The 27,766-nt window shown below is 40.1% G+C and overlaps 1 protein-coding gene across 3 annotated transcripts in view; it reads right to left on the bottom strand.

The window, feature by feature from the left end:
- The window catches only part of FAM169A (family with sequence similarity 169 member A), a 35,796-nt gene extending 8,773 nt beyond the window's left edge, over positions 1–27,023 (bottom strand). Inside the window, exons 1-9 of one of the 3 annotated variants that reach the window (XM_082074268.1) lie at positions 26,823–27,023; positions 11,434–11,571; positions 9,827–9,926; positions 8,710–8,795; positions 7,113–7,284; positions 5,513–5,692; positions 2,124–2,252; positions 1,802–1,911; positions 81–135 (exon numbers count right to left, since the gene is read on the bottom strand). In XM_082074268.1, coding sequence (XP_081930394.1) covers positions 81–135; positions 1,802–1,911; positions 2,124–2,252; positions 5,513–5,692; positions 7,113–7,284; positions 8,710–8,795; positions 9,827–9,926; positions 11,434–11,571; positions 26,823–26,831 — 979 coding nt within the window. In that variant the 5' untranslated portion in view covers positions 26,832–27,023. Of the gene's footprint in view, positions 1–80; positions 136–1,801; positions 1,912–2,123; positions 2,253–5,512; positions 5,693–7,112; positions 7,285–8,709; positions 8,796–9,826; positions 9,927–11,433; positions 11,572–26,501; positions 26,630–26,822 lie in introns of those variants that run through there. The other 2 variants (XM_082074270.1, XM_082074269.1) reach the window with 2 other exon arrangements.
- Between the last annotated feature and the right edge of the window lie 743 nt (positions 27,024–27,766).

Genomic DNA, 27,766 nt, shown 5'->3' with positions numbered 1-27,766 from the left:
CTTGCAGATGAACATGCTAAGACTGAAAGAGCCTGCTAACATCCACAGTAAACAATACTGATAATCAAGATTATTTTTACCTTCAGATGTGCTTCCATGGACATCTATTGATTCTTTACCTTTTTGAGGTTCAGACTGTGAGGCAAAAGCAAAGATAACGTTATTACAAAACCTGAACTGACTGAAATACCTTCATCTCCCTATCTGTGGTTGCATCCTCCTGAAGCATCTAAAAAGATTCCTAGTAATGATCCTACGGAAGAGCAGCTACAACTATTCTTAATTTAAGATACTTGTATGTATCTTATCTCTCAAGACATTTTAATTATTTTTATTACAATGATGAATTTTCTTTTCCCTGCATTTTACTTCTGGTCTCACTATAGAAGATAAGACTTGTAAGTAACTTGTCATCATAAACAACACTACCAAGTCTTTTTCCTAACCATTCCATTAGTAACAGGTGTCCACATCATTAAATGCTAGGAATTTTTTTTGTTTCCCCATTCTGTACAAACTCAAGGGATTACACTACAGTAGCTGACAAAATTTAATGGGAAAGCTTTATTTTTGTATCTGTATTCTATTCTGTAGTATTATTTTTATTGTGGCATGCAACAGAATACAGCTGCACATGCCAAAAAAAAAAAAAAAAAAAATCAGACAAGAAAAAGCAGAACTTAATGATTCAGCAGCAATGCAAGTTACATGCACAGCCAGTGCAAGAGGCTGCTTATGTCTGAGTTCTCTCCTCCTACAGCTCTTTTGCCTTTTGTTCTTCCTCATCATCCCAATATTCCCATTTTTTCTGCAAGTTAGCTGAGGACTCAGTGGTCAAGCACTTGATACTCTGGAGTGGGTACAAACCATACACATTCAAATAAAGTTACAGACATTGCTCTTCCTTAGCTGTTGGAAGTAATCTGAACTCGCAATAACCGGCATCTAGGTGTTACGCTGCCTTTCCAGCCCCACTTCCAGTACAACACAAGAACAACAGCAAGAAGTGGCTACACATATATTGTGCTGCTTGACATAGTTCCAAGTGTGTCTTAAATAAGTAACAATTTGCAGACAAATTATGACAAATTATTCTAGCATCAAAACACACAAAATAGAGAGCACTAAGTGGAAGGTGAAAATGAAAGCTGAAGAACGTTTTTTCCTGGTTTGGGGGAAGGTGGGGTATTTTATTTTGTCTGGTGGTCCAACAGTTTTCAAAGCATCACAGAACTGCTTATAGATAGTGCAGATGCCAAGAAGAAAGCTGCCACAAATTCTACCAAGCTATGAGAGTTGGAGCACTTTGGTATCCTCCGTTTTCTTCTTTTGAAAGAAGGCAAGAGACAGGGCTTGCGTCCTTAACTCACAGCAACAAAAACAGTAAGAAATGCTATCCCTCTGCTATCTTCTCTGAGTATACCTATATAGTTCTACAACCAAAACACACATTTTAAGATCATTTTGCCAACATGATCACTATTGGAATCTGAATCAGACCAGCTGCCACTTAAATTGAAGAGATAACAGAATGTACAAACTCTCTGCATAACCCAGGACAGTTCTTTGAGAACTTCAAATAGAAATATCAAGCAAGCATAACATACAGTTGATCAAACACACTAATCTGCTAAAATCCTTCATTTCTTAAATTCAGAATATATTCTTTTGTAGAAATTAAAAATATTTACTGAACATAAAGAACGGGTCAGATGAATAGGACAAGACGCATTATATGAGTATAGAAAACCATATATTTAAAAGGCTTGAGAGCTTTTAAGTTAACAGTGCGTGTACCTACACTTAGCTGTGTTTCTAGCTCCGTGTTTTGTCCACGTGCTTCAGATACAGCTGCAGACTGCAAACAATGATCCTCTGCTTGAGAACTCTTATTTTCTTTCTGTGAGGCCTCTGATGTTAAGATTTAAAAGAGGAAATAGGGAAACGGAAAATTATAGTACATTTATATCACAATTAACCATTCCAAATATCATCTCACAGATCTCAGGACAAAAAAATATTTCTGCTAGTTTCCATAGACAGTGCTCACAGAAGTCACTGTTGTAGAGAGTTAGTTCAATTTTTAGAAAATGTCAGAAAACAACAAAACAAAGCATCCATACCTGAAATTCTGAGCTTTTCCCTGTATATTATAAACATAATAGATGTTCTCTGGAACCAAGATCCTGGTCCTTCCACTTGCCACAAAAGGTTATGATCTGCAGGGTACTTCTCAAGATATTGCTTACAAGCTGAACAAACATAAGAAAAAAACAGCTATATTATATATACTATATACTCAGCTGTACCTCAGTTTTTAAAGTTTACCTGAAAACAAAATAATTTACAGTCTTCCATCATACACACAAACCACCCCAGAAAGAACTGTTCAACAGAACAGATGAGTCTCAAATAAACATAATATTGCTTTACCCTACTCATCCTTCTCAATAAAACCTTTCTTCAAGTTTAAACACTTTCCATTATTATCTTAAAACTGCAAACAAAGATGAGTGGGGTTTTCTTCTTCTTCTCTAGGCACGCACCTGAGAGTTTTACAGCTTCACTGGTCACTGTACCTGCTAACCAATCACATGTCCCAACCCAGGACAGAAGGGCTCTTAGGCAGAGGACACAGTCAAGTGATTTGTGTCACCCCGTGTTATTATAGGCACTTGTGAAAAGCACTCTATGAGAATGCTAACACACTAACATTGCATGGTTTATCACCCACACACTGTCCACTTCTGGAATATTTTCTTCTCTGCTGTCCATCCACGTCTCTTCTCCTGACACACATACTAAACATGCATGTGGAGTGGCATGCTTTGACATTATTTTTTAGCAGCTTCCAAGAAAACTACCATTTTTACCTGATTCATTATTGATGCATAATCTCAGTGGACAATCATAGAATGGAATAATAGAATGTCCTGAGTTGGAAGGGACCCACAAGGATCATTGAGTCCAACTCCTGTCCCTGCATATGACAACCCCACAGTTCACACCGTGTGTCTGAGGCTGCTGCCCAACTGCTGCTTAAATATTTTAAGGTTGCACATTGTGACTGCCTCCCTGGGGAGCCTGTTCCAGTGCTCCAGCACCCTCTGGGTGAAGAACCTTTTCCTAATGTCCAACCTGAACCTCCCTTGGCACATCTTCCTGCCATTCCCTCAGGTTCTGTCGCTGATCGTCAGAGGAAGAGCTCAGCGCCTGCCCCTCCTTCTCCCCTTGTGAGGAAGCTGTAGCTGTGTGTTTATCCAGCTGTAGGCTGGACATCTTGTAGAGGAGGATACCGTGAGAAACACTATCAAAGGCTTTACTGAAATCCAAAAATATCACATCAACAGGCTTCCCTTAGTCTATCAGGTGGGTAATCTTGTTGTCGAAAGAAATTAAGTGTGTTAAGCAGGACTTTCACCTCATGAACCCGTGCTGGCTGGGACTAATGACTGCTTTGTCTTTCAAGTGTTTTTCAATAACTCTCAGAACAATCTTCTCCATAATTCTGCTAGGAACAGAAGAGGATGACAGGACTGTAGTTACTTGAGTTATTCCTGTTGCCCTTCTTGAAGATTTGGACAACATTTGCCAGCTTCCAGTCAATTAGGACCGCTCCAGATTCCAAGAGCATTGAAAAATCACCAAGAAAGTTCTCACTATTACATCGGCCAGCTCTTTAAGTATACTCAGATAAATCCCATCAGGCAGATCTAGCCAGAACAGCAAATAGCACACAAGACTGATAAACTCATAACCATCCCCATTCTCACAGTTATGGTTCTCTGGCCCAGGGCTCTAGGAGTCCCGGAGTCCATTGCTGGTGTTGAAGACAGAGGCGAAGAAAGCGTTAAATGTCTTGGCTTTGTCTATGTCCCTGTTTGTGAGGTGACCATGCTCATCAACTAAGGGGCCAATGTTATTTCTGGCTTGCCTTTTGCTATTAACATATTTTAAAAAGCATTTTTCATTGTCCTTTACAGTACTGGCCAGCTTCAACTCTATTTGAGCTTTAACCACATGCATTTCCTTCCTCTGGTGGCAAGCAGCACCTTTGTAGTTCTGCCTGACCTTGCTTCCACTGGCTAAATATTAGGGTTTTTTTTGCCTTAGTTCTAGAAGATCCCACCTCAGCCAAGCTGCCCTTCTGCCTCACCTGCTTGACTTAGGACATTTTGAAATTGCCTGGTCCTGTGCTTTTAGGAGGTGGTACTTAAAAAGTGACCAGAACTGACAGATCCCAGCACCTTCAAAAGTTTTTTCCCAGGGGACCTTACTAAGTAGTTCCCTGAGCAACCTGAAGTCTGTTCTCCTGATATCCAGAGTTGAGGTCTTGCTGTCACTTTTCCTCCTGTTAGCATACATTTTAAACCTGACTGCTTCATGGTCACTGTGGCCAAGGCAGCCACCAATTGCCACTTCACCCACAAGATCCTGCCTGTTAATAAGCAGCAAATCCAGGAAGGCACCTTTCCTGGTCAGTTCCCTTAGTACCTGTACCAAGAAGTTATCATCCAGATGCTTTAGGAATCTTTTGGACCTGTTTTTACCAGCTGTGTGGTATTTCCAGTTGACATCTGGCAAGTTGAAGTCCCCCATGAGGACAAGTGCAGATGACTTAGAGGCTTCCCTTAGTTCCAAAAAGAATAACTCAGTGTCATCATCCTGGCTGGGTGGCCTACAGTAGATTCCCACAATGACATCCACTTTGTCTGTCCTAGATTCCTGCTGTATCATTCCTTGGCCAGGGAAATGGATTAATCATTAAATTCTGCTCAAGACAGTTTGCTGGTTGAAGCCTAAAAAAACAGGTCTAGTCAGATCCAACAACAGACAGTGGAACTTGGAAATGCAGATTTCCAGGGGCTAAGAAGGCCAGATGAAGATGTTCATAGAAGCAAGTCTGGCAGATGGCCTAAGAGTAAGACAAGTCTTGAGAAACAGAGTAAAGGAAACATGCGTCTTGCCTCAACACAGTCCCAAGCAACATCATTCCCAGGATGTATGCCATTTCCTAGATGACATAACCCTCTTGGGTTGCTAATGGAAGAGCTGTAAGTGTTTTCCTCATACATTAGGACTGTGCCTTTTTATACCCAAGTTAAAACATAGCCTAGTATGTCCATTTGACCAGAAGTTCTGAGAAGGCATGAATGAAATGACCTTGTGAGGCTTATGAGTGAGCAAGAAAAAGCTGCTACATAGACCTTAGATCACACACAAAAACACCTCAGCCCATTCTGGAGGCCTGGGTGGATGCAGTGGTGAACTTCATGGCAGCCGAAAGCCAACGGAAATCCAATAATCTGATCTCATGTAGAGGATTAAAAACCTAATCAGGAACTATTTCACTGTCTTAAACAAATCAGGATTTATAACCTTCAGTGAAGAGCAGAACATTTAATACCAAAAGTGAGGATGCAGCCACAAGCAGAAAGCTTGAATAACAGCACACATTTGGACATGTAAAGAAAGCACAAAGAAGAACAGAAGAATAAAATAAAGAGCTTGCCTGTATACATGAAGGATGACAGTGGGTACCGTAGGCCAAGAGAGTCTTCTTTAAAGGAATCCACAAAGTCTTCCAACATAATTAGACCAGAGTCTCTCTCACGATGTTTCTTTCTTACAAACATTGTGTCCATCACTGGCAGTGTGTAAGTCATATTACGGTAAGAACTGCAAACACTTCCTGAAATAACAGGAGGGGGAAATATCCATCAGTACTTCAGCATTAACATGCTGCAGCATGCATTTTAGTATATTCAAATGAAGAGTTCTGTAATTTATAAGATGTACATGAGAGTATAACTGTAAATCATATAAAATTATATTTTAAATTATTAAAATAATTTATAACATTCATTAAAAATAAATAATTGCTATCAGCCATTATTGCCTCCTTGAGCAAGCTTCATAATGTTGCCAAGATATATTAATAGATTAACATGTTAGAAAAAAAAAAAAATCAATAGTGGCAGAAAATAATAGCAAAGTTAAAGAGAGGAAAAATCTCACTTTAAAATCTCACTATATAATTCCATAAGAAAAATAATACTGAGACTTATACAAATTATGCATTGCATAATTTACTTTTTTAAAAAGGAAAAACAAAACGCAAAAACAAAGACAATCAGAACTAATTAGCTACTAATTCCTATCTTGGTTGGCAGACCAGAATAGGTCAGTGACGCAGACAGTTTACTACTTTTTATTAAAATTTGCAAAGGCACAGATATATGTTAGATGGGGGAAGTCTCCATCAATCCTCCAGTACCACCATTAATCCTGAATTAGTTAACAATGGATACAGATGGAACAAAAATGCCAGACTGTTTCTCCTTGATCCAAATATTTGTATTCTACAAAGCGCTATCAATGTGCTAAACAGCCTAAATTTTATTCTGCAAAACAAGAAAAACACAGTGAATTCCAAAATAACTAAAAGGAAATGATAATGTTTTAGAAAAAAGAGAAAAACAACAAAGTCTGTAACAGTAATAACAATTGAGCCTCCAGGTTTATGTTATCTCTGAGGGAATGCATGTGTGGAATGAAAAGGAATATTTTTGTTATCACCAGGTGTAGTTGAATCTTACAGCTTTGAGCAAAGTTTCTATGATGTCATGCTATAAAATGTTTAAGTGAGAAAGACATCTGATTCTAGAACCATTTGAGATATCATGTCAGATTAACAGCATCTCTGCATTCTGGAGCTAGGTCCAAAAAAATAAACCAACACCACCACCACACACCCCGGGCCCCCCAAAAAACCCACACCAAACACCACCAAGCACAGCCCAATCCCACCATAAACAATTGTTTTACAGAAAAAAAAACAGACAAAAAATTTTGGGGTATACCTCATTTCTACAGTTTTAAATGTATTTTGTGGAATATGAAGAAATCTAAGAACTTTCTTAGATTGCTAAAGCACATAAGCATTTGAGCTGGACATTTTAACAGCAATCTGACCTCTTATGGTTTCAGGAAAACACCATCTCATTAGGTCTGCAAGGCTTGTAAAGTCTACTAAATACAATATTCTTCAAATAAGCTCCCTTTCTCCCCCTATCTATCCCCCCAAATCCCACAATACTCAAGTGTTTTACCTGTAGGTTTAACAGAGTAGAATCCAATAGCCTCTCCTTTTTTCCACATGATCTTAGCATAGTCATTGCTACGATGACAGAGAAATGGGACGTCAGTTCCTTCCATTTCTTGCGTCCGATAGATAATACGATTCAGAACATAAAGAACAATCCTCTCTCCAAGAGAGTTCACCTAAAGAAACGCAGAAGAACATTTTAAAAGAGCGCCCAGATTAGTTACTACTCACACATCACAGACCTTATTTTTCCAAGTCACCAGTTAACACAACTGCAGAGTCAAGAGAAGCTGCAACTGCTAAAGCAGGATGAAGTTCTGGGGTTTGCCTGAGGACAAGGAGATGCTCAGAAGCCCTATCAACAGGATAAATAGAAAGTAGTACCACAGACACAGGGCACTTCACAATTTCTATGTAACTCCTAATCCAAAAGGTAAAAGCTGAGAGAAGTGCTGGTAGAGGGGCAGTAGGGGAAATTCTAAAATTTAAACTCAAAACTTTTTGGATTTAAGAAACATTCACCAAACACAGGAGCAGTACACCAGCCTCAAGACTTTCCAGGCTAGCAGGTAATTAGAGCCCTACAAAGGAGAAATGATGAGCCTCACAGGGCAGCAGGACTTGGCACACTCAATCACTGCTGGTAAGAGTGGCAGACAAGAGGAGATGATGCAGTGGAAGAACTAGGTAAAACCATTTCTGTGGCACAAAACAAAGAACTCAATATCCTTTTCTCTGTCCTGCAGGGTTCCCTTTACATATGAAATTTAAGCTAAGCACTATCCTACCCACTTGTGAAGGAAGAATCAGGAACCATGCTCTCTTCCCAATGCCCAGAGTTTCAGCTACCCTGCCTGTAAGAGACTGACCTTTCATGGTTTAATCACCATCCCACCATTAAGAAGCAAATGGAAAACAAGGCTACAGGGCGAATTCTCTGGAGTAAATAATTTTTTAAATAAATATATAAAATAAAATAAGAGTGCCTGGATTCCATGAGCAGATACAGATTACACTCCTGGAAAAATACAGATTTCCAGTTTTGGAAAAACAAACCAAAACAGAACAAACCTTCTTGCTACCCAGGTGTCAATAATGGTAACAAAGGTCAATGACAAGCAATAAAGCAGATACCACACAGTTTACTTTTCCAAACCTAATGTATTGTCACTGCAAGCTATCAGCTCCAACTCACCTCTATCAAACAGGCCCCTGACAATACTTTTAGCTTACTAGTCTCCTGATGAGACCAATAGGTACTGCTAGGGTACAATGCACCACTGTACTAAGATATTTCAATACAACCAGATATACAATGCTCTAAAGAAGAAACTCTCATCATCATTAACTTTTAAATAGCTTACATATGAAGCTACTGTACGAGAGTCACTCTTGCTCTGGACACTACCTTCACAATGAACTTCCCTTCCCCCTAGTACTTATTCCTCTATTCCCATTGACCTTGCTTTTGACATGAGACAGCCAACTCATTTCTGAATGAAATTAAAACATGTAACATCTCACACACTAGCTATTCATCATAACCTGCTATTATCTTGAAGGATAAAAATAACTGCGAGGTGAATGTTGCAGTGCTTTACCTGATGAAGCCCCTGTCTAGCAGGGACAGATGTTCTCACAATGTCATCAACTGACCACCACTGGTCAGCAAGATACAGGGCTACAGCTTGAAAGAAACACAGGAAATAAAAAGTTAGTGATTCTTACAATTCCAAAAGAAAGATATTATTTAAAGCTGCCAAATAATTAGGAATAACACTGTAATAACCAAGTTAAGAATCTTTTATTTGGCACTATATTCATGCAGCTCTTACTATGCTAGCACAACAAATGTGGTGCTATACACCCCCCCCATATACAATGCTCCCTAGTCCCAAATTTGCTTGAAAACCACGAACAATAAAAACACAGATTTTGTGCAGTACAACATAGAGGGATTGTTTTCAGACATATGCACTATCCTTCATCACTGTGCTCTAGCACCTCCTTCCACTAAAAACCAAGCCTGCCAAGAGAAGTCTCATTCACACATATATTTTAGTTTTGGGTTGAGAATGGCTATTGATATTGAAACTGTGCAAGCTTCAGGGAGTCAGATGAATATAAAAAAGGCTGATGGCCATAAGATTAATAATCAGGAAGAGGTTGATCTACAGGGATTTGTGGCAAACTTGGCAATCATATACATAGCATTTAATGGAAAGAGAAGAAAACATGGAGGACTGGAAAGGAAGGGAGAAATCGGGAAAAAGACCCCAAAAAACAGTGAAATGTCACCTTAGCTAGAGCTATGTCACTACCTAAAGATGGTGCACTTGGTGACGATCAATCACAGCTAATAAAGAGCATCTAAATTAATGGGGAAATAACTGGATACTATGAATTCTCAATAAACTCCTTTTGGAGAGGTGAGAGACCAAGAGATACACGTTGCACTTGATTCAGACAAGTGCCATGTTATTTTGCTAAGTATTTCGTTAAATCAGTAAGTCCAGCTGTACTCTGATTAGCATGCAAATTTCAATAACTTGTGTGTATGAATCCACAACAAAAATATAGTATGGAAACAAGAACACAGTAAACAACAAATGGAAAATGTGGCAAAGTTATGAGATACACTAGTGTGAAATGAGCGAGGGACTGGTTACATCTATTTGTCAAAGAAAAACAGCAGAGATTAAAATCTTAAAATGAAACCTGTGAGTGAGTCCCATGGTGGAAACAAAGCAAGAACTTTGTGTGACTGCTCTTCACCATAAAGAGGAACGAAGCCCACAGTTGACAAGCTAAGAGGAATCTGAAACAAGAGTATACAATATTTCAATGACTCTTGCTAAAAAAAAAAATTAGTAAAATGTACAAAGAATGTTTAGCTGGGTGAGCAAGCCAAATGTTGAAAACCAAGTGCTTAACAGCCAACTGTAAAGGACAAGCATCAGTTTCTGGCCCCTTAGATTGTTCTTCCTAAAGACAGAATACATTATAAAGAGCTCTGACTCTCAAGCTCTGGCAGAACTAGCTACAGTAATTTATACTGTTGCAGCTCTCTGCTGTCAGCAGTTTGTATTTACGTGCACAACTGAAGTAAGATGCGCAAGGAGCCAGCAGTATGTTCACTTCAACTGCCCCAACGATGCAAGCTGCCAAAGCCAACAGAACTACGAGGCAGACAGTCAAGTAAAGAAACAAACTGCTGTTTGTTAACACAAGCCCTAATGTGCTAAACTGGGAAGGCTGGATTCAAAAGAGTTTTCTTCCTTCAAATTGCACACATTTTAGAAATTCCAAAGTCGTCTGCTTGATTTTCCCTCAGGAGCAACATGAGAAGGGTTAAATCAATCTACCCTTCAGGAGCTGAGTACCTTCGTGGAAATGCATTTAGATATAATTTCACATTTCTTCAATATTTAATTAATGCATAAAAACTAGCCAGACATAAATTATGAGGTAAATAGATTTGCTTATCCAATTTAAGAAGATTATGATATGCCATGCCACAAGTGAGCATGTTAATACAAGCAAATACTCAGGCATACAGCACTTGCAGAGAAACGCAGGAAAGTAGTAAAGACTCCGCTTCTGCCAAGGAATCTGCAGCACTAACCTCTTGTTCCCACAGAGTCTCAGCTCACTTATTTTTCATTTAAGTTAGACACCATTGTTTTCACTGGTTCATCTAGACAGAGCCAACATTGACCAACTTAGCACACAAGTGACAAGTGTTTAAAGCATGAAGTGTCACATCCAGTCTACACCAGAACAGCAAGGAATATTTCAGATAAAAAGAATCACTTCTGAAATTAGTGAAACTTGCTGATCAAGAATTGAACCCAACCATGAAGAACACTAAAAAAACTGAGATACAAAGAGTCAGTTCATTTCAGTAAATCCTTAAGTCCTTAGTTAAAATGACAGGTTGTGACTGTAGGTTGGACTAGATGATCTCCAGAGGTACACTCCAACCCCAACCATTCTGTGCTTCTGTGACTGTGAGACAGTGCTTTTTTGGAATTTGACTCATCAACTGAAATTTTAAGGTTTTTAAAAAATTATTTAATGCATACAGACCCATTGCCTAGATGCAGCAAATTGTCACTGATGCCCAGTTTAAATTCAATAACAAAATTTCTTAAAATGTAGAGCTTAACACACAAACAGGAATTGGAAGATACAAAAGCTTTGCTAAAATAATTATGTAAAAATGTAAAAATAATTATGTAATATTTATGGACCAAAAATGTTAGATCTTTTAGATCTATGAGTATGTCAAGAAAACTGGGACTAAGGTATTTGCTGGTTCTTACTTTGCGATGGTTTGGCAGAGACAAGAATTCAGGTTGGTCTGGATTCCCACAGCGAAGGTCAGACAAGTAGTTTTCTGCTGAGGTCTCCAGGTCCTCATGGCTGTAGCTGTTCAACACATCCACAGGGAATGACATCCTCTTGAGAAATAAGCAAAATTATTACTGTTGATAGTTTGAGAGACATGCTGCACTGTTTAACACATAACTAAACACATAACTAAGACTGCTGAACACTCCCCGCTCCCTCCAGCACTCTAGAGCCCTCTATATCCAAGCCAGAAAGGAGAAATGCTGCAGGCACTTAATTAGGATGGTGTCTATTAACAACATCTGTGAAACAATACATGAACCCAACCTGTGTCTGTAAGCAGAAAAGGATGAGTTTAGCCCAAAGATCCTCCCAGACACAAACACAGAAGATTTGCAACACACAAGCCCCTTGCTTGCAGTACATATACCATAGATCACAACATGCTGCCTGAGGCAGCAAGCTCAGTTACCCCCCCTCCCAGCGCATGTTTTTGAGGCCATAGATCAAGCAATAAGCAACCAGTCAAATGAAAAGCAAACAGCTCAAAAGATAACAACAAGGTTAGATAAGACCAACAAGAAAGATAAGGTCATTTATTTTGGACACCTGGCATTTAAATGTATCTCTGAAGAAACCAAAGCACTGTTCAGAACTTCTCTCAACAGCCCGACAGTTAATGTGCCTACTAGTTGGTTGTTTCCAAAAGCATTTCAATCGCTAACAACAGATGCTACAAGCTCACTAAAAACAAGAGCTCACAACAGACCAAAGAGACGCTTTAAGGTGGTGAGCAGACAAACTAAACCACTGAAGACCAACCACAGTGGCAATAACCCCTTGAAAGCTCTTAAGATTCTAATTTTTCTTGTTGAAGTGGTGTCAAAGATGAACAAAATCTCCTGAAATCCACTGAGTCCTCTTCAGCTAAGGCTCTTGCAGCTCTATAAAACTATACACAGAAATAGACCTCTCAGCTCATTTTGAGCTCCAACCCAAAGTCTCACAAGCATGAGCTACCACAAGTTCATGAGAACCTGTTCTGGCAGAACACAGCCATCTCCTTGACCTGTCTCACTCGGCTCCCAGGGACTCAACACTCAAATCCCAAAACCACAAAGCTTTTCATAGGAGATTTACAAATCCTAGTCATCACTATGAAGTACTTTTTAAAAAATTTTATTTTAAATCATAGTCTCCAATGATTTTCTCCTTGATCTCCAGTCTCCTACCGTTAATCCTCCATTCGGTGTTCTATTGACAGAGGTAAATCACATGCAGAATAAGTTTTTATTTCAACTTACCCAGTAGCAATTAAAAAGTCTGCATTTTGAAAGCTTTTTAACAGCAATAACCTACTATTATTAAGCTGCTTGAATAGATAAGGCTGCTCCTTCTACAAAAGAGATTTTTTTTTTCCTGTTAAAATCGAAAAATAAACTTGGACGTGATTTCATTGGCATTTACAACTGCTGGCTTTAGTGCTTTTCGTGATGAAAACACAAATGCTATTGTTTAGATAAACACAAATTGCCACAGCAATTTCCTTTCAAATTCAGCTCATTCCTTCCCCTAATCTGTTATGTGGGTTTTCTCTTGCTTTCTCTTCCAGTCTCTCACACTCCTCCTGCTTCTGGTCACTGTCTCCTTCAGATGCTCTGCTGCAACTCTTAATTTTCCAGCAGTGTCTTCCCACCTTCCAGGTGCTGTCCTTGCTAACAGAGCAGAAGGAAGCAAGAGACACTTGGCACCAGCCAACTTCATTTGCTCCTTCTGTCTGCAAACCAAAGGTGAGGCATGCGTGCCTTTGAATGCAGCAGCAATGACCAGCATGGGAAGAAATTAATCCACTGCTGGTTTCCTCACCTCTAGCAGACACAGTTTTATCCACCCATACTATAGTTCTGAAACACACCAGCAATATCATAATATAAATAAGGTGACTAGCTTGATGTATGTATTTTGGAAGAGAAACAAGACAAGAGGTATAGTGTGAAAGTACATGTCTCAGCTACTACAACAGGATCAGGCTTTAAAGCCCAGTAAACTGCAACAGGCCTGGTAAATTCTGTTTTATAGGAATACAGACACATGAAAGTCACAATTTAATTTTCTGTATGCTGGCAGAAAGGGGAAATCCCCCTCCACTCTTACAGAAATACCTAAGTGCTTGAGTAACTCCCACAATAACAGCCAGACCGAGATGAGTTTTCATTATTAAATGACAAACAGACAAGCAAGCCACAAGCTATAACTGAAAGCCTCTAGGTAATAATTCCTGACATTTTTTAGAATAAAAATATGCAAGACCAAAGCAGAAAACATGCAATAAGAAATTCAGTAGATTATTTGAGTTCCAACCACTATACCACTATGAAAGTAAAAGCAATGACCGTATCTTTGCCTATAAGTAAAAAAAGACAAAAGACTCTATTCTACTAATTAATAAATACATTGAATTGCACCCAACATCATTCAAGGACATTCTTTCTGTTTAGCTGTTTGGGTTACTTGGCACTTTCATATAGCGTACTTTGATTTTTATCCATTCCCAACTCATTTACATTAGTCACTTTTGACTTTTCATCTCATATCATTTACAGAGAACAGGTTGGGGGGGAGAGGGGAGCGAGAAACAAACAAACAAAAAAACACAACCACAAAAAACACCAATACAGAGCAATCTTCAAGACTAAACCAAGCATTCCTGCTAAATAATCATCTATCATTTGTAACATGCAGCACATTAAACATGCATGGTGACAAGCTCTCAAACACTTGTGTGGTATAATTTTTCTCATTGTTGATGAGATGAGAAATACTTTACAACAATTAAGTTCATGAAATCCCTGGAGAAATCAGTAACCACACACAACGTTATCATATTACATCACAGGCATTAAACAGCTGATAAAAGGAGAACATCCCACACCACTCTACAGCAGAGTTGTAAGTAGTTCAACAGTCCAAAATGCAAGCATCTTCATTTTGAAAGGCAAAATAACTTAACAAACACAAACCAAATGGCTTCCAATAGTAATAAATTAATAGATTTCCCTCACAAAAGCACACCTGGTTTTGTCAACATCTTTAACCAAGTAAGAATACAGGTGGCTTCACATCTAGCCAATCTCAAGTAATACAGGAGGAAAAAAAAAAAAAAAGGAAAGAAAAAACAGCTTTTTAATTTTTCTTGACAAGAGCATTACAGATTTTTCTCCACAGAGGCAGCAGCAACAGCAGAGGTCTCTGCAACAGTCTCTCATGCCCTTTTTTGTTGCTTTAAGCCTCTATGTGCTGCATGACTGTAAAACTGTCAGGTCAAATCCTTGTCACACACTGCGGGACCACGCTCTGGTCATGGGGTACCACTCCGATTGGTAACCAAACAGTCAGGATGACCGAGCACATACGATGTAGCCTTAAGCAACCAAACTCATCACGACCATTTGTACAAAAGGCATATTAAAATGTGTGTTTGGAGGGGGGGAATAAAATTTATTTTATTTTTTAAATGAGGCAAATAATGTTTTTCATGTTTCAACTGAATGAAAATAAATGTTACACTCTTCAAAACCGTATCATTTCACATAACAGTAATAAAGATTGTATGTCTTAAACTCACATGAACAACGTTTGCTTTAATGTGGAATTGTATCACTTTCCCCCTTGTCAACATTACGCGAGCTACTACGGGACAAATGGCACGTCCTTTTTTCAGAACAGCTGCAGCACCAGAGGTTAACAGAGATCAATTCAAGAACACCAAAAACCACACATTTAATGAAATGAGTGAACACATTCCTGTACAACTGAGGCTGTTCTTTATTCACAAAATCTTTATTACTATAAGCGTAAGGCTAAAAAAATACCTTTCAGTAGAATAAGTGGGCAACGTTGCAAATTGATTTAATTATACATTATAGCTGCAACTCCTATTCTATCTTAGAAGTGCATGAGGGAGAGATGCACAGTACATGCAGCTTCCAGCTCATACGTGAATTTCAGCAGGAACTAAGAGATCTGTTCATCCCCTTGCTGACTGTCAAAACAAGTCACACAAAACAGCACGAAAAAGCCAAAAGCTGTATTATTTCTTACAGCACGTCAGAGGGCTTAAATGCAGCTTAAAACTGTTTTGGGTACATTGATCTTAGAGGGACTGAAGTCTAAGTGGTTTAGATTTACAGGAATCAGGATTAATTTCCAGCTCTGGCAGACTTCACGTGAGCACATGTTATTTGATCTGCCTGAACTCCTCATCTACAAAACGCAAATAATCATTACCTTATAGCAACCAAGATCTTGATAGACTTTACCAAGATCTTGATAGACTTGAACACAAATTGTTTCAAAACTTGACAAATGCTGGAAGTAGACAATTACTTACACAGCACAATTTAAATGCACAAACAATCCACTAAGGACTTTTCAACATAGAAAAACTGGGACAGATAAAGATGCCTGGTATAATGAATATGTGCAAAATGAAATCAACAGCTACATAGCAGGTGAACAATCTTCAGATTTAAATTTGTGCTTAACAAGAAATAATAATTAGGGGTTTTTTGTTGGTTGGGTTGGGGTTTCTGTGTGATTTTTGTTGGTTGTTGTTGGGTTTTGTTGGTTGTCTGTTTTCAGGTTTTTTTGTTTGTTTTTTGTTTTGTTTTGGTTTTTTATTGGTATCTGAAGTCTAGAGAGCAGATACTGGGGTGCTTAAGCTATGACCTGCAGAAATTTTCTGGTAAACCAGGACAACTAATCCAGCCTCAGCCCACAGGACACACATCAGGTCCAGTCCTGTAATGAAGTATTGGCCTATGGGGACAAAAAGTAAAAAGCAGTAGTGCCTGACCTAAGCTTTAACCTATTTAAGCAAGCGCTGAACTACTGTATCACAGAACTCCTCAAAGACTGCCACACATTCCTTCATAATCATTGCACACCTTGAACAAAGTTCTATCTTAAAAATATAATCCTACCACAATTTCCTAGACTAGCAATAAGCTACACCTGCATAGCATAATGAGAAGATACATAAACAACAAACTAAATATATATCTTCATATATACCCTAGCTGCTGATGTTCCAGAGAAAACAAAGCCATGACTGCAGAAGTCTCAAGCCACGCTCAGGAACCAGATCTGATGATGCACCAAACCAGCAATAATCCTCTCAAACAGAGCAGCAGGAAGGAACATCATTTGCCATGTCAGTTTCCCACCCTGAAATGTCCAATTGCTGGATTGGTGAAAGCTGTGACACTATACAAAAGTTGGATGCAAAATAAAAAAATTTAAAGCTTCAACTACAAAAAACAGTCTCACATCTGCCCCTTCTAAAATTGTTAAGCTCCACTAACACTAATTCTATTAACAGACAAATTATATAAGTGTTTCTGTTCTTAGACTACAAGCTGTCATATATACAAAACATTTTCATGGCTTTTGTTTCTTCTTTACTCAACATCAAATACGTTAAATTGGGAGAGGTTGTTTTTAAATATCATTTTTTCTTGTTTCTATCCAAACACGGTCTGAAACATTTAATTAAGTAAAAACGTTGTTCATCTTTTTCTAATATAGAAATAAGTAAATTTTAAACCTATGTTAAGATATTCAATCATTCAAATATGTTTTATGGTGACTCCGGTAGTTTGAAATTCCTAGAGAAACCTGTCCCATAATTAACAGTTTAGATCACTACTGTAAAGAGGCTTTCACATTTTATAAATATCCCCATGTCTTTTAATTTGTAATGTAACGTATCTTGATTGTGGTAAGAGAAAGACATTTAGGAAAGGCAAGCTGTTCTTTGAACACTAGAGCATTTATTAGGATTTCTTGAAAATCATACAGGCTCAAAGAAGCAACAACAATACTCTATTTCATCTGCCACGCTGAATAGACAACTCAAATCCTCCTTGCTCAAATAACTACATATTTAAAGGTATTTTTTCTTGGGTTTTAATTTTAAAAGCTTGGTTTTATACATTCCTAAGTGATCTTCAAGCCATTATCTGCACCATAGTACTAAGTCACATAAATACTATTTCCTGCAGCATGGCTTCTGTTCACGTTTTTAGAGGATAAAGACACATTGATCTTAAATACAAGCTCTTGTCAACTCAGATATATTTGCTCTGTTTTAGGGTTTGTTGTTTTGTTTGGGTTTTTTTTTTTTTTTTTCTAAAAAGGAAGAAACTGAGGTTTTGTTTTCTGTTTTGGTTTGGTGTTGTTGTTGTAGGGTTTTTTTAGAAAAGGAACATAAAACCCCAAACAAGGTCTATTCATACACGATAAAATCCCAAATAGAAAGTTCTTAAGGAAATGCAGGACAGTGGTCTAGAAATTGTTGTCAACATCCACCAAAAGCTATGGATTAATACGTCAACCACATTATCCGTAATCTGCTTGAAGCAGCTTATGCTGCCCTGCATTTCTATCAGAGACACAAATCTAAGGTGTTGCTTTGAATGCAAACAAACAAAAATAAACATTTCCACTCATTAATTAGCCACCACAATTTAACTTTCATTTTCTTGTATAACATGGAATTATGAAACCTACAGAAAGGATTCAATTCCCTAGTCCTGGTATAAAACACAATTGCAGTGGAGATCAGCAAGAATTATGGTCAAAAGGTCTATGTGACTGTGTTCAAATAGTCTCCTGTCAAATGAAACATAAAAGAGTCCTCCACATTAAAGAAAAAAAGTATTTGCACATGACTTCTTTTCAATTAAAAAAATAAAGTTTGAAAAATGTATATTAATGTCATTAAAAACAAATTACAGTCAGAAAAAAAGTATCTAAAAGTTCATCCTACAATTAAATATATCCAGGATGTCCTAACATGTCATAAAAAAAATAACATCTGGTAGTTCTAAAGGACTAAACTGCAAGCAAAATGTGCTACTATAAAACTTGACGCTCCTAATTAAAGTATAAGCAACAGCATTAAAGAGTACTTTCAATCAACTAGTGGATAGACTTGCAAAAAACATGAATGCATAGAATGGAATTACATGGCTTTGATGAAAACAGGACAGAAAGTTGACAAAACTGAGGTGACAGAGTAGTACTGGGAGAATATATTACACAACTTCACTTTCATACCCACCTTAGGCAGGTAAGGTTCTTAAGCATATGCCTGATTAAACACCTGTATAACACCACTGGCATTTTGCTCAAGTGATTAAAATTAGGTATTTGATTAGGTAGCCTATTTAAATCGAAGACTAAGTTTTAGGTATACAAACTACTAACCTGTTATTTACATTTTTCTATACAGTCTCACATTTTAATGAGATTATCATCTGGTTTCTTGAAGAGCAATTTCTTCAGTAGAGAGTTTTGAGAAATTAATATGTGCAAGCGATTCCTACAAGGAAAGGGTGCCGGAGATTTAATAAATCAAAATTCTGTGTTTGAGACTACTGAAAATAGCCATAATTAACAAATCAAGTTTTTCTTAAGCCTTTCATGCCTTCCCTTTCAGCTTCTCAGATTCAAGGTGACTACATCCATACACAAAACGAAAATACATTCCAATTGTGTTTGAAAATAATGAACAAGTGAAAGACAGGCATGCAGGACAAAGTTGGATTATTACTTCCTGCATCAGCCTCTCTGACGTACATCTGATCCCTCCTGTACTCAGCACTCACTCTTCTTCCTAATCTCCTTCTTTCCTCTGTCTCCCCTTCACAAGATAAACCTGCTTAGGGTCTAAAAAACATAACACCAAAACCCACACAGATACCCTTTAGGGACCCACCTTTCCTCTCTGGCCACTGCTTTTTCTCTCTTCTGTGCCTCAGCAGTTTAGAGCAGCTGTTTTGCAGTTCTCCAGCTCCACCTGCAGCTTCCTCCAGTTTTGCTCCTGCACTTTATACCCCACAGCATCTGCTCTTACAGGCTCAGCACTGGTAGCCCACACTTAGCTCCCTTCCTCAGGTGGCTGCTGGCCACCTGGGACACATCCAGCCATGCTGCTCTTGCCCCTGCTAGTCTTCCACAACTACACATCCTTACGTTGACCTTCTGCTTCCCAAAGCACCTCTTCAAAAAGGCAAAAAGATGCATCTCCTCTTTGTTTTTCTGCATCTTTATTTGCCACTTGTTATCAGAAGAATATCTCCTACTACCACTTGGTGCCCATGTTTCTTGGCAACTTGTTCAGTTTTCAAACCTTCAAGGCTTCCTATAACATCATCCCTACAGTTTGGAAGGGCCACCTCAGAAATACATCTAGCTATTTTAAAGATAACTACAATAAAGCAAACTCTTCTCTTGACCATACTTACAAAAAACCCCACTGAATCTGGTTAGACAGCTGGTGGACTATCAAGCCTAACATAACCAGCCTAACACTGCAGTGACACTGGTGTTGCAGTAAACCTATGTACAAATTTGCATACATTTTCAAAACGCATGGTTGTGCCATCCCCCCCCCTATCACCACAACTGGGGTGGACTTCAAAGCTGAATAGATCAGGCGAGACAATTGCAGACACATGTTAGCACAGTCTAATGAGTTACTGCTCATCAAACCAAAAAACAGCAACTCTCTTTATGGCTGCTTGGAGGTTATTCCACATGCAAATTCAAATGTGATGGTGACCATGGTTACTAACGGTGAGCAGCATGTCATTAAGCTTTGCAATCATACCCTCCATACCCGAGGAGTTACTAAAGCAGTTGCCTGAGCTACAGCTACGCCACATGAAGTCTCGGGATGTTGTGGCTTTCAGCAGAGGAGCTGTAGGAAATTCAAGTGGTATTCAGGCTTTTTTTGCCTCTTTTAAATTATGGTTAGGTGGGTTTGTTTTGTTTTTAAAGTCATTCGCAGCAGGAGACCTGTAACTAAGAAGGCAGCAATTGCCTTGGCTTTGTGGTGATTCAAATGAAAATGCAGAAACTGGGCGGGGGTGGGGGGACGGGAACACAACGCTGGGGGGTGGTAGAAATTAACATGGGATCTTCCCAGGAGTAGGAGTAAATCACCGAAGTGAAGCAGAGAAGGCAAATAAGACTGCAATAACAGATCCCTGTCAATCAAACCAAAACTTCCTTGCAGACTAGGCAAATCAGTGCTACAAGAATATATTTGGAGCAGTAGGAATTCAAACCTTACTGCAAATTAAGAATTCCTTTTTCCAAAAAAGGGAGCAGGCAACCATCCAACTGCTATTACAATTATCTTCAGAGGATGACAGATGGTTAAAAATATAGTGTTTAATAAAAGTAAATGCTGAATTTTACCTGCTGTTTGTGGTCTGTGTTCCACAGTAGCAAACTCTTTCAGCTGCACACAGCTGGAGTCCTGACAATGTACAACAAAATTATGGATGTCCTGGCAATGCAGTTTGTGGATTTACCAAAACAGGGTGGGATCAAAGAACACCAGAAGAGCCAGGGACACAGATAACTAGAAATAAATCTACCCGCCTTTCTTGAGGGACTGGTAGGGTGAAAGTCAAATGACAAGAATACTACAGACATAAAAAACAATGTTCAAAGAAAGTAATCGGGGCTTTCACATACCATGCTTGGGCCACAGACATGATGAGTAAGTCATAACTGTGTGGCTGTCTGAGCGCAGTCACTTTGTGAAGAGACATTTCAAGCTACCATCCCAGCTGACAGATACCATTCTCACAAATGCAGTAGTAAGTGTAAACATCTCCATATATCAATGCAAAACAGCACCAGTGCTTCCTCACCTTTACAAAAGCCACACAGACAGACTACCCTAATCTATCTCACAGCTCGACTTAGCAGTAAGTTTGTCTTCTTCGCCCCATTTTCAGAAGGAAAAAAAAAAAAAAAAAGGCACATATGAACTAAAACTATAAAACTACAAATAAACTCCACCCTCTGAAAAATAAGCATCCAAGAAACACAAATTCAAACCCAGCATCAATGTGAGTAAGAAGCTATGAAAGAGTCAGGCATCTTGTAGGCTCTTCCAGATAGAAGAAAAAAACATGTAGCAAGATCTGGTATTTCTTGTTTACGTAGAAGTCCTGTTCACAAAACAATGGAAGAACAAAGCATCAAAAGAGTATTTCATTACTCAGAGCCCTCAAGAATATGTTCAAAAATCAACTGACTCACATCCCTCTTCTCTAAGCCTTCCAATGGGACCACACAAATGAGCAGCAGCTTAAGGCACATCATCTTGCCCAAAATGAATCTTTTCCCCTCACTATCGATACCTGCTGCCATCAAAACCTATATTTAGCAAACTCCTTAGCTGACAGAGCACATTCCTGAGCAGCTCTGTGTTTGCCTTCACTTTCAGCAGTCTCATACTTGTAGATGGTTCACTTTTGTTTCCCTCAATTGTCTGGGTACAGCTACTGCTGGTTTAGTTCAACTCACCACAGCGGCATTATAAAAAAATATTCATTACCTTGCATTCACTAGCTATGAGTAAACATGTTACCACAGGACTCAAGTTCTGTGTCTCAGAACGTTGGCAAGAATGTCTCTAATAGCAGAAAGGAATTCACACACAACCTCCTCCCTGGTGTCATCCTGGCCTTATCTTGTTCATCAACCACCCTGACATCCTTCCAAGAACCTGGGCGCTTCTGTGAATACACATTTCTCCTGCTTCTCACTGTACTACACATTTGTTAGGTTCAAACTTCTAAGCTACACCTCCTAGTACCTAAGCTATCCTGTTACAGATGTACTTTATTTTTTTAAAGAATTCCTTAAAAGTTTCAATAACTGTTCTTCCCTAGAAATACAGACATTACTTTCCCATTATGGATTGGTTTAGAAGTTAGCAAGTTAATCATGCCTCTGAACATATCACCATACGACACTACACAAAAAACAGCAACAGTATTAGCACTGCTAACTCATTATATTAACCCTAAATTAGCGTTCAGCTTTAAGCCTGGGTTGCAAGAATCAGGCTGTTAACTCCTGCTTCTTCAGAAAACTCTCTTCTGCAGCTTCAGACTAAAGGCTCACAAGATGAACTCTAAATGCTGCAGTATCAAAAGAAATAAAATACTACAACACTTTAAAATCCTTTCACATTGTCTGTGCTGCACTGTAATGACATTTACATTGTTATTGTTAACATCCCCAACTATTTTATCACTAGCAACTCACAAATAATTTTAATTCCACACAGTTATAACTATTGCTGGCTAGTTCTACAACAGCTTTCAAGCTACAAAGCCTCACAGGATTTGCTTCCTGCAAGGGACAGATAAAAGACTGGTCTTCTACCAATACATTTGTTAACTTAAATACATTTCACATTTTTACACCTGGTGTATTGGAAGTATAAAGATAGGGTTAATGAAGAATTTCGTACCATTCAAAGGTCATGGATGCTCAGTGTTTGGGCAAGACCGGTGCAGCTGCAGGCTCACAACCACTGCTATGCTCTAATTTCTGAACAGGCTGTGTTTGCCTAGCACTGCCTCAGGGGCTACCGATTCAATGGAGACCACACCTTTTACCAATTATTCTTCCTCTTTAGTGATCCACAGAATCAAAGAAACCTGCTTAACCACCCTTACATGTTTTGGTGAAGCCTAGAAGAAAGAGTAATGGTGACTTCAATTCATCCCGGCCCACAAACAGTTTCTAACCATAAGTAGGGGCGAGAGATACTGGCACTGTAAATACACAGGTCCCCTGTTCTATAGCGCAGGACCAAGAGCGGAACAACTCAGATTTGAAAACAAATCAAAAATCTAAAAATGCTATTTTGAATAGCTGTACAACACACAGTCCAGTATGCAATTCAGACAAGTGCATCTTCCTAGATTTTCAACTCAATGAATCATTTTATTACACACAGATGTATAATTTAAAACACGAGTAGGTTTTCCAGTTAGTTTTAAAAACAATGAAAAAGATATGTTAGTCCTGACAATTCTCACTAATTTCAGTGAGATTTTAGGAAAGATTTGAAAGCTCATCATTGTTTTGGGACAGGATTCTTTTACAAATTTTAGGGAAATATTTAAAACTTCTTTGAAATCTCATGCTCACTGGAGAACACCAAGTAAATTTACAGTGATTAAATAAATATATGCTGTCACATGCCATGTTTTTTTTTTTTTAAAAAAAAGCAATACCAGACAAAACTGCAAGAATGCCAGAGAAGAGATATCAAGACACTGCATATGCCATTTCAGTCATATTTAAAACAATGAAGTAGAGGAAACACATTAAAGCACATGTTTCCACTCAGGATTGTTTAATCGGTACTGTAACAGCTGGAAGAAGTTTGAGAGGATAGTTGAATTTTGCTTGATTTATTTTTTGTTTTAAACCCAATTTTATTTTATGAGAAAGGTTTTGTTTTTAAACAGTTTACAAAATTATTACCCAAGAGACACTGATTAAAGCAGTTCCAAAGAAAAGAATGCACCTCTACCATAGCTGTCCCAAACTTTACTTTTCACAGATGCAAGGATGACTATAGCCTTCTGGAATGTACAGCTGATAGAACTGATCACTAGATTACAACCTGGAGAAAGGTATTTATCTGTGAGGAAATGTGAAGTGAGTACTTGAATAGAGAAATATTTAATGAGTAACAATGTGAAAATAAGCATAAGTAATAAGCAAGCACTATTTCAGTTCTGTAACTACTACTTGTATTTGAAGTTTAGAAATATAATTGAGAACACCTTCAGATGATTACTACTACTCGATATTCATTGATTGCTACAAGACAGAGATTTATAAACCAAGTACTACTAGACCCAAGAATGAAAGCAAGGGCTCTTCTAATCTGATGAGTTTCTCTAATACTACCAAATTCAGTGCTCTTTTCTTAGTGATTTCATATCAAACATTTCAAATTTTCACATTAAAAAATTAAAAGAAGAGCATTAGTAAGTGTCAGCCTTAACATTGATGTGCACTTCATCCATCTTTCCCTGGCAAAGATTCTGCACTGTAATAGGCGTCCAGTTTAAACCTACCTGCACAGATAGGATGTTTGGATAAGTAAGGAGAGTTCCAAGTTCATTCTGAGTTGTGCTCTGCAAAACCAATAGGCTAAAAAACCAAACACACACACACACACACACAACCAAAACACTGTTTCTAATTATTGAAGTGAAGAGACATTTTTCGACCTTAATATGCATACAGAAGAAATTAAGAGTACTTTCCAAATAGTTTCTCAGAGTAGTGCCTCTTTGTAAAGGAGTTATGAAACACTCCAAAAGACATGTCACTGTGTGCCTCAATCACACATTGCTGGTGAGAATAAACTGGAAAACTATGGTAGAACCCCATTGTAATTACTCATCTTCCAAACAGTAAAGAAAGGCACTGTAAAACATTTGCTTCCATACAGAGCAGATGCTAAGATCAGACTGGGGGAAGAGGATTGGGGGGCAACTTAAACACCTGTCTGGTAAATATGAGTCCCCAGTGGCTTTTCATTTATTAGCAGTGTTAAAATTGAGATGATCACCAAGATTAATAACTGAATTTAAGCATTTTTATTATAAACCTCTGTCTGCCCTGATGTTTTCCCTCTATGAAGTAGATGCCAAAATGACTTCTTAATAGCCACTACTAAGATAAGAAGTGAGAAGTTCTTCACTATTTAAGTCAAGTGGAGGTCAATTAAATAACAAGAAACCAGCTGGTGTGCTTAAGGAGAGAAGATGCATTTAGTTCCCATACAAAGCACTTGAACAACTGAGACCACGATCACTCTGATCTGCAGCAATCTTTTACAGGTCCTCCATAGAAGCAGCACCGCTCCTCTTATACTGATCACTAACGCAATAATTATTCCCCTAAAAAACTGGGCGGTTGTCTACCAGCCTATGACAATGGTGCTCCGAACAAACAGAACAGGTACCTGCACTCAAAAAGAATAAAAAAACCCCTCCACTCTCTTGCACGCACGTACACACACAAAAAACCCACCACTACAGTATCAGCAGGACAGTGCCTCCACACCACAGGCTAGTTTTTCCAGTTTCTCATTGTTAATACTGAAAACTCCACAGCTCAGAAACACCTAAAGATGACTCCTTAATGGCTTCCTCTAAATAGGACATTGTGTATAAAATCAGTAAGCTAATATATTTCGTTTTCCATTAATGCTACTAAAAGCTTTTGCTCTAGCTCCCAGAGTAACCCACCTTCTCAGGTTGGATTTAACACTCCATAAGCAGGATAGCAATGCTACGTCAACAGATATCTTAGGCGAGAGGCCTCCTGTTTTAAGAGGGAAGACTCAATCTTACCTCAAGATAAAATTAAAAGAACTCCACACATCACGCATAGAAAAATGGAAGTATGCATGACTGTGTGTCCACACATATTCACACATACATGCAGACACACAGCCATCTTTTGTGGGAGGCATCTATTGTAGCATTGCAATTCTGTTTTCATATATATACATAAAGGTATTATGTAGATATAACAGATCTTACCTATGTGTGTGGCTATAATACGCAAATTAAAAAGCTACAATAGATGCTGTCACAAAAGATGGCTGTCCCTACCCAACACGGAGTGGCCTGGCCCAAAACTCACACTGAACTCGGCACCACGCAAGCCCCGGCCCCCACCCCACGGAGGCCAGGCGAGGCGAGGGGCGGCTGCCCGGGCCGAGGGGAGGCCGGGCCGGGCCGCTCCCCACCGCGGGAGAGCCTGGCCGACCCCGCCGCCTGACACAGCCGCATCTGCCCCGCTCCCGCGGCCGCGGCGACCCCGCCACGGCGAGCTCGCTGCCATGGCCGCGGAGGGCGGCGGGGGCCGAGCGCTGCCCCCCGTGAGGATGCCCTGGGGTCGCGGCCTGCCGCGGGCCAGGGCCCGGGGACCGGCGGCTGCTCCGGCCCGCCCACCTACCTCCCGCTGGGCAGCACGGTCCGCGCCCACCGGTGCGGCCGGGGCCTGCTTCCCTTTCCCCAGCCTCTGCAACCGGCCGCCCAGTCCCCCACCCGCCCGGCCAGGCCCGCTGGGCTACGCGGAGAAGCGGGACGCCCCAGCAGGTCACCCCTCACGCTCCGCCGCGCCTCACCTCAGCCGGCCGGGCGGCCTCCCGAGGACGGAGGCGCGGAAATGAATGGAGGCGGAGGCAGCGTTCACAGCGGTCCCTGGCTCACCTCCGGCTTCGCCCAGTCCTGCTGCCCCGCGCCTGATACCGTCTCCCCCGGCGGCCTCTCCGCCCCTCGCCGCTGACGCACTCCAGCTGCTACGCCCGGAGCCGCCGCCGCTCGCCCCGCGCCCCCCGCCATGGCGGCTGCTGGGTCTCCCGCGCCATCGTCCCTTGCCGCGGCGGGTAGGGCGGTGGTACCTGCGCCATCGCCCCCCGCCCTGGCGGTTCGTGCGGTGGTGGTACCTGCACCATCGCTCACCGCAGCGGCAGCTCTGGTACCTGTGCCATCGTCAGCTTCGGTGGCTGTGATGGAGCCCACGGCGTCACTCACTGTGGTGGGGGTGGAGGTACCTGCCTTGCGGCCCCGGCACACAGAGGGAGCCCAGGGCTGTCCTGGTGATGGGTGGTACCTGCAGGGAGGAAGGAGCAAGGCCGCGCAGAGCAGCTCGCCATGAAGCTGGGCGTGAAATCTTCCCTGTGTGAGAAGGCCGACCTCACGGCCTCAGCTGGGAAGGGCTGCCTGCCCGTCTCCAACAGAACCCGCACCAAGGGCCAGCCTGAAGCCTCACCACTGCTCCCGTTCACCAAACTGGGGAGCCAACTGAATTGCATTCTTTGCAAGGGCATGTTTTCCAAAGGAAAATGGTCAACCCTGTTTCCCAGCACTGACCACCACTGCCCACGGCACAAGAGCTTCCACTCTCAAGAAGGTCTGCGTGCCGGGGAGCTGAAGAGCAATAAATCAAATGGGTTCTTGCAGGAGGACAGTGGTGGCCCTTGAATCAGGCCATGCAACACACCCTTGCTTTATAGCACATGATCCTTTGTTCCGAGCTGGGGAGGTACTAGGTGCACAGCTGTGGTGACATTGGTGGGACAGAAGAGGCTGGGCACAAAATGAGGTCACTGCTGGATGGGGCCAGCAGTCATTCCACCTCAGTGCTGTCTGCTAGAAACAAGTTTGTCGCTCCAAGGGCCAAATAAGCAGCAATTCAGGGCATTAATAATGATTATGTGTGTGTCCAAAATAATTTCACTTTGCTAAAACTATCAGAATACGAGAGCAGTTTTGGGACACAGCACAAACAGAACTTTTTAAATACAGTGATTACCTTAAAAATCTGTGTATGACCAAGCTTTGACGAAAGATCTGTTGGCAGCGGAAAAGTAGATTAGTATGGGGATAT

The sequence above is a fragment of the Streptopelia decaocto genome, assembly GCF_964273445.1.
Source record: "Streptopelia decaocto genome assembly, chromosome: Z".
Classification (NCBI taxonomy): Eukaryota; Metazoa; Chordata; class Aves; order Columbiformes; family Columbidae; genus Streptopelia; species Streptopelia decaocto.
This window is presented reverse-complemented; position numbering and strand designations above follow the sequence as displayed.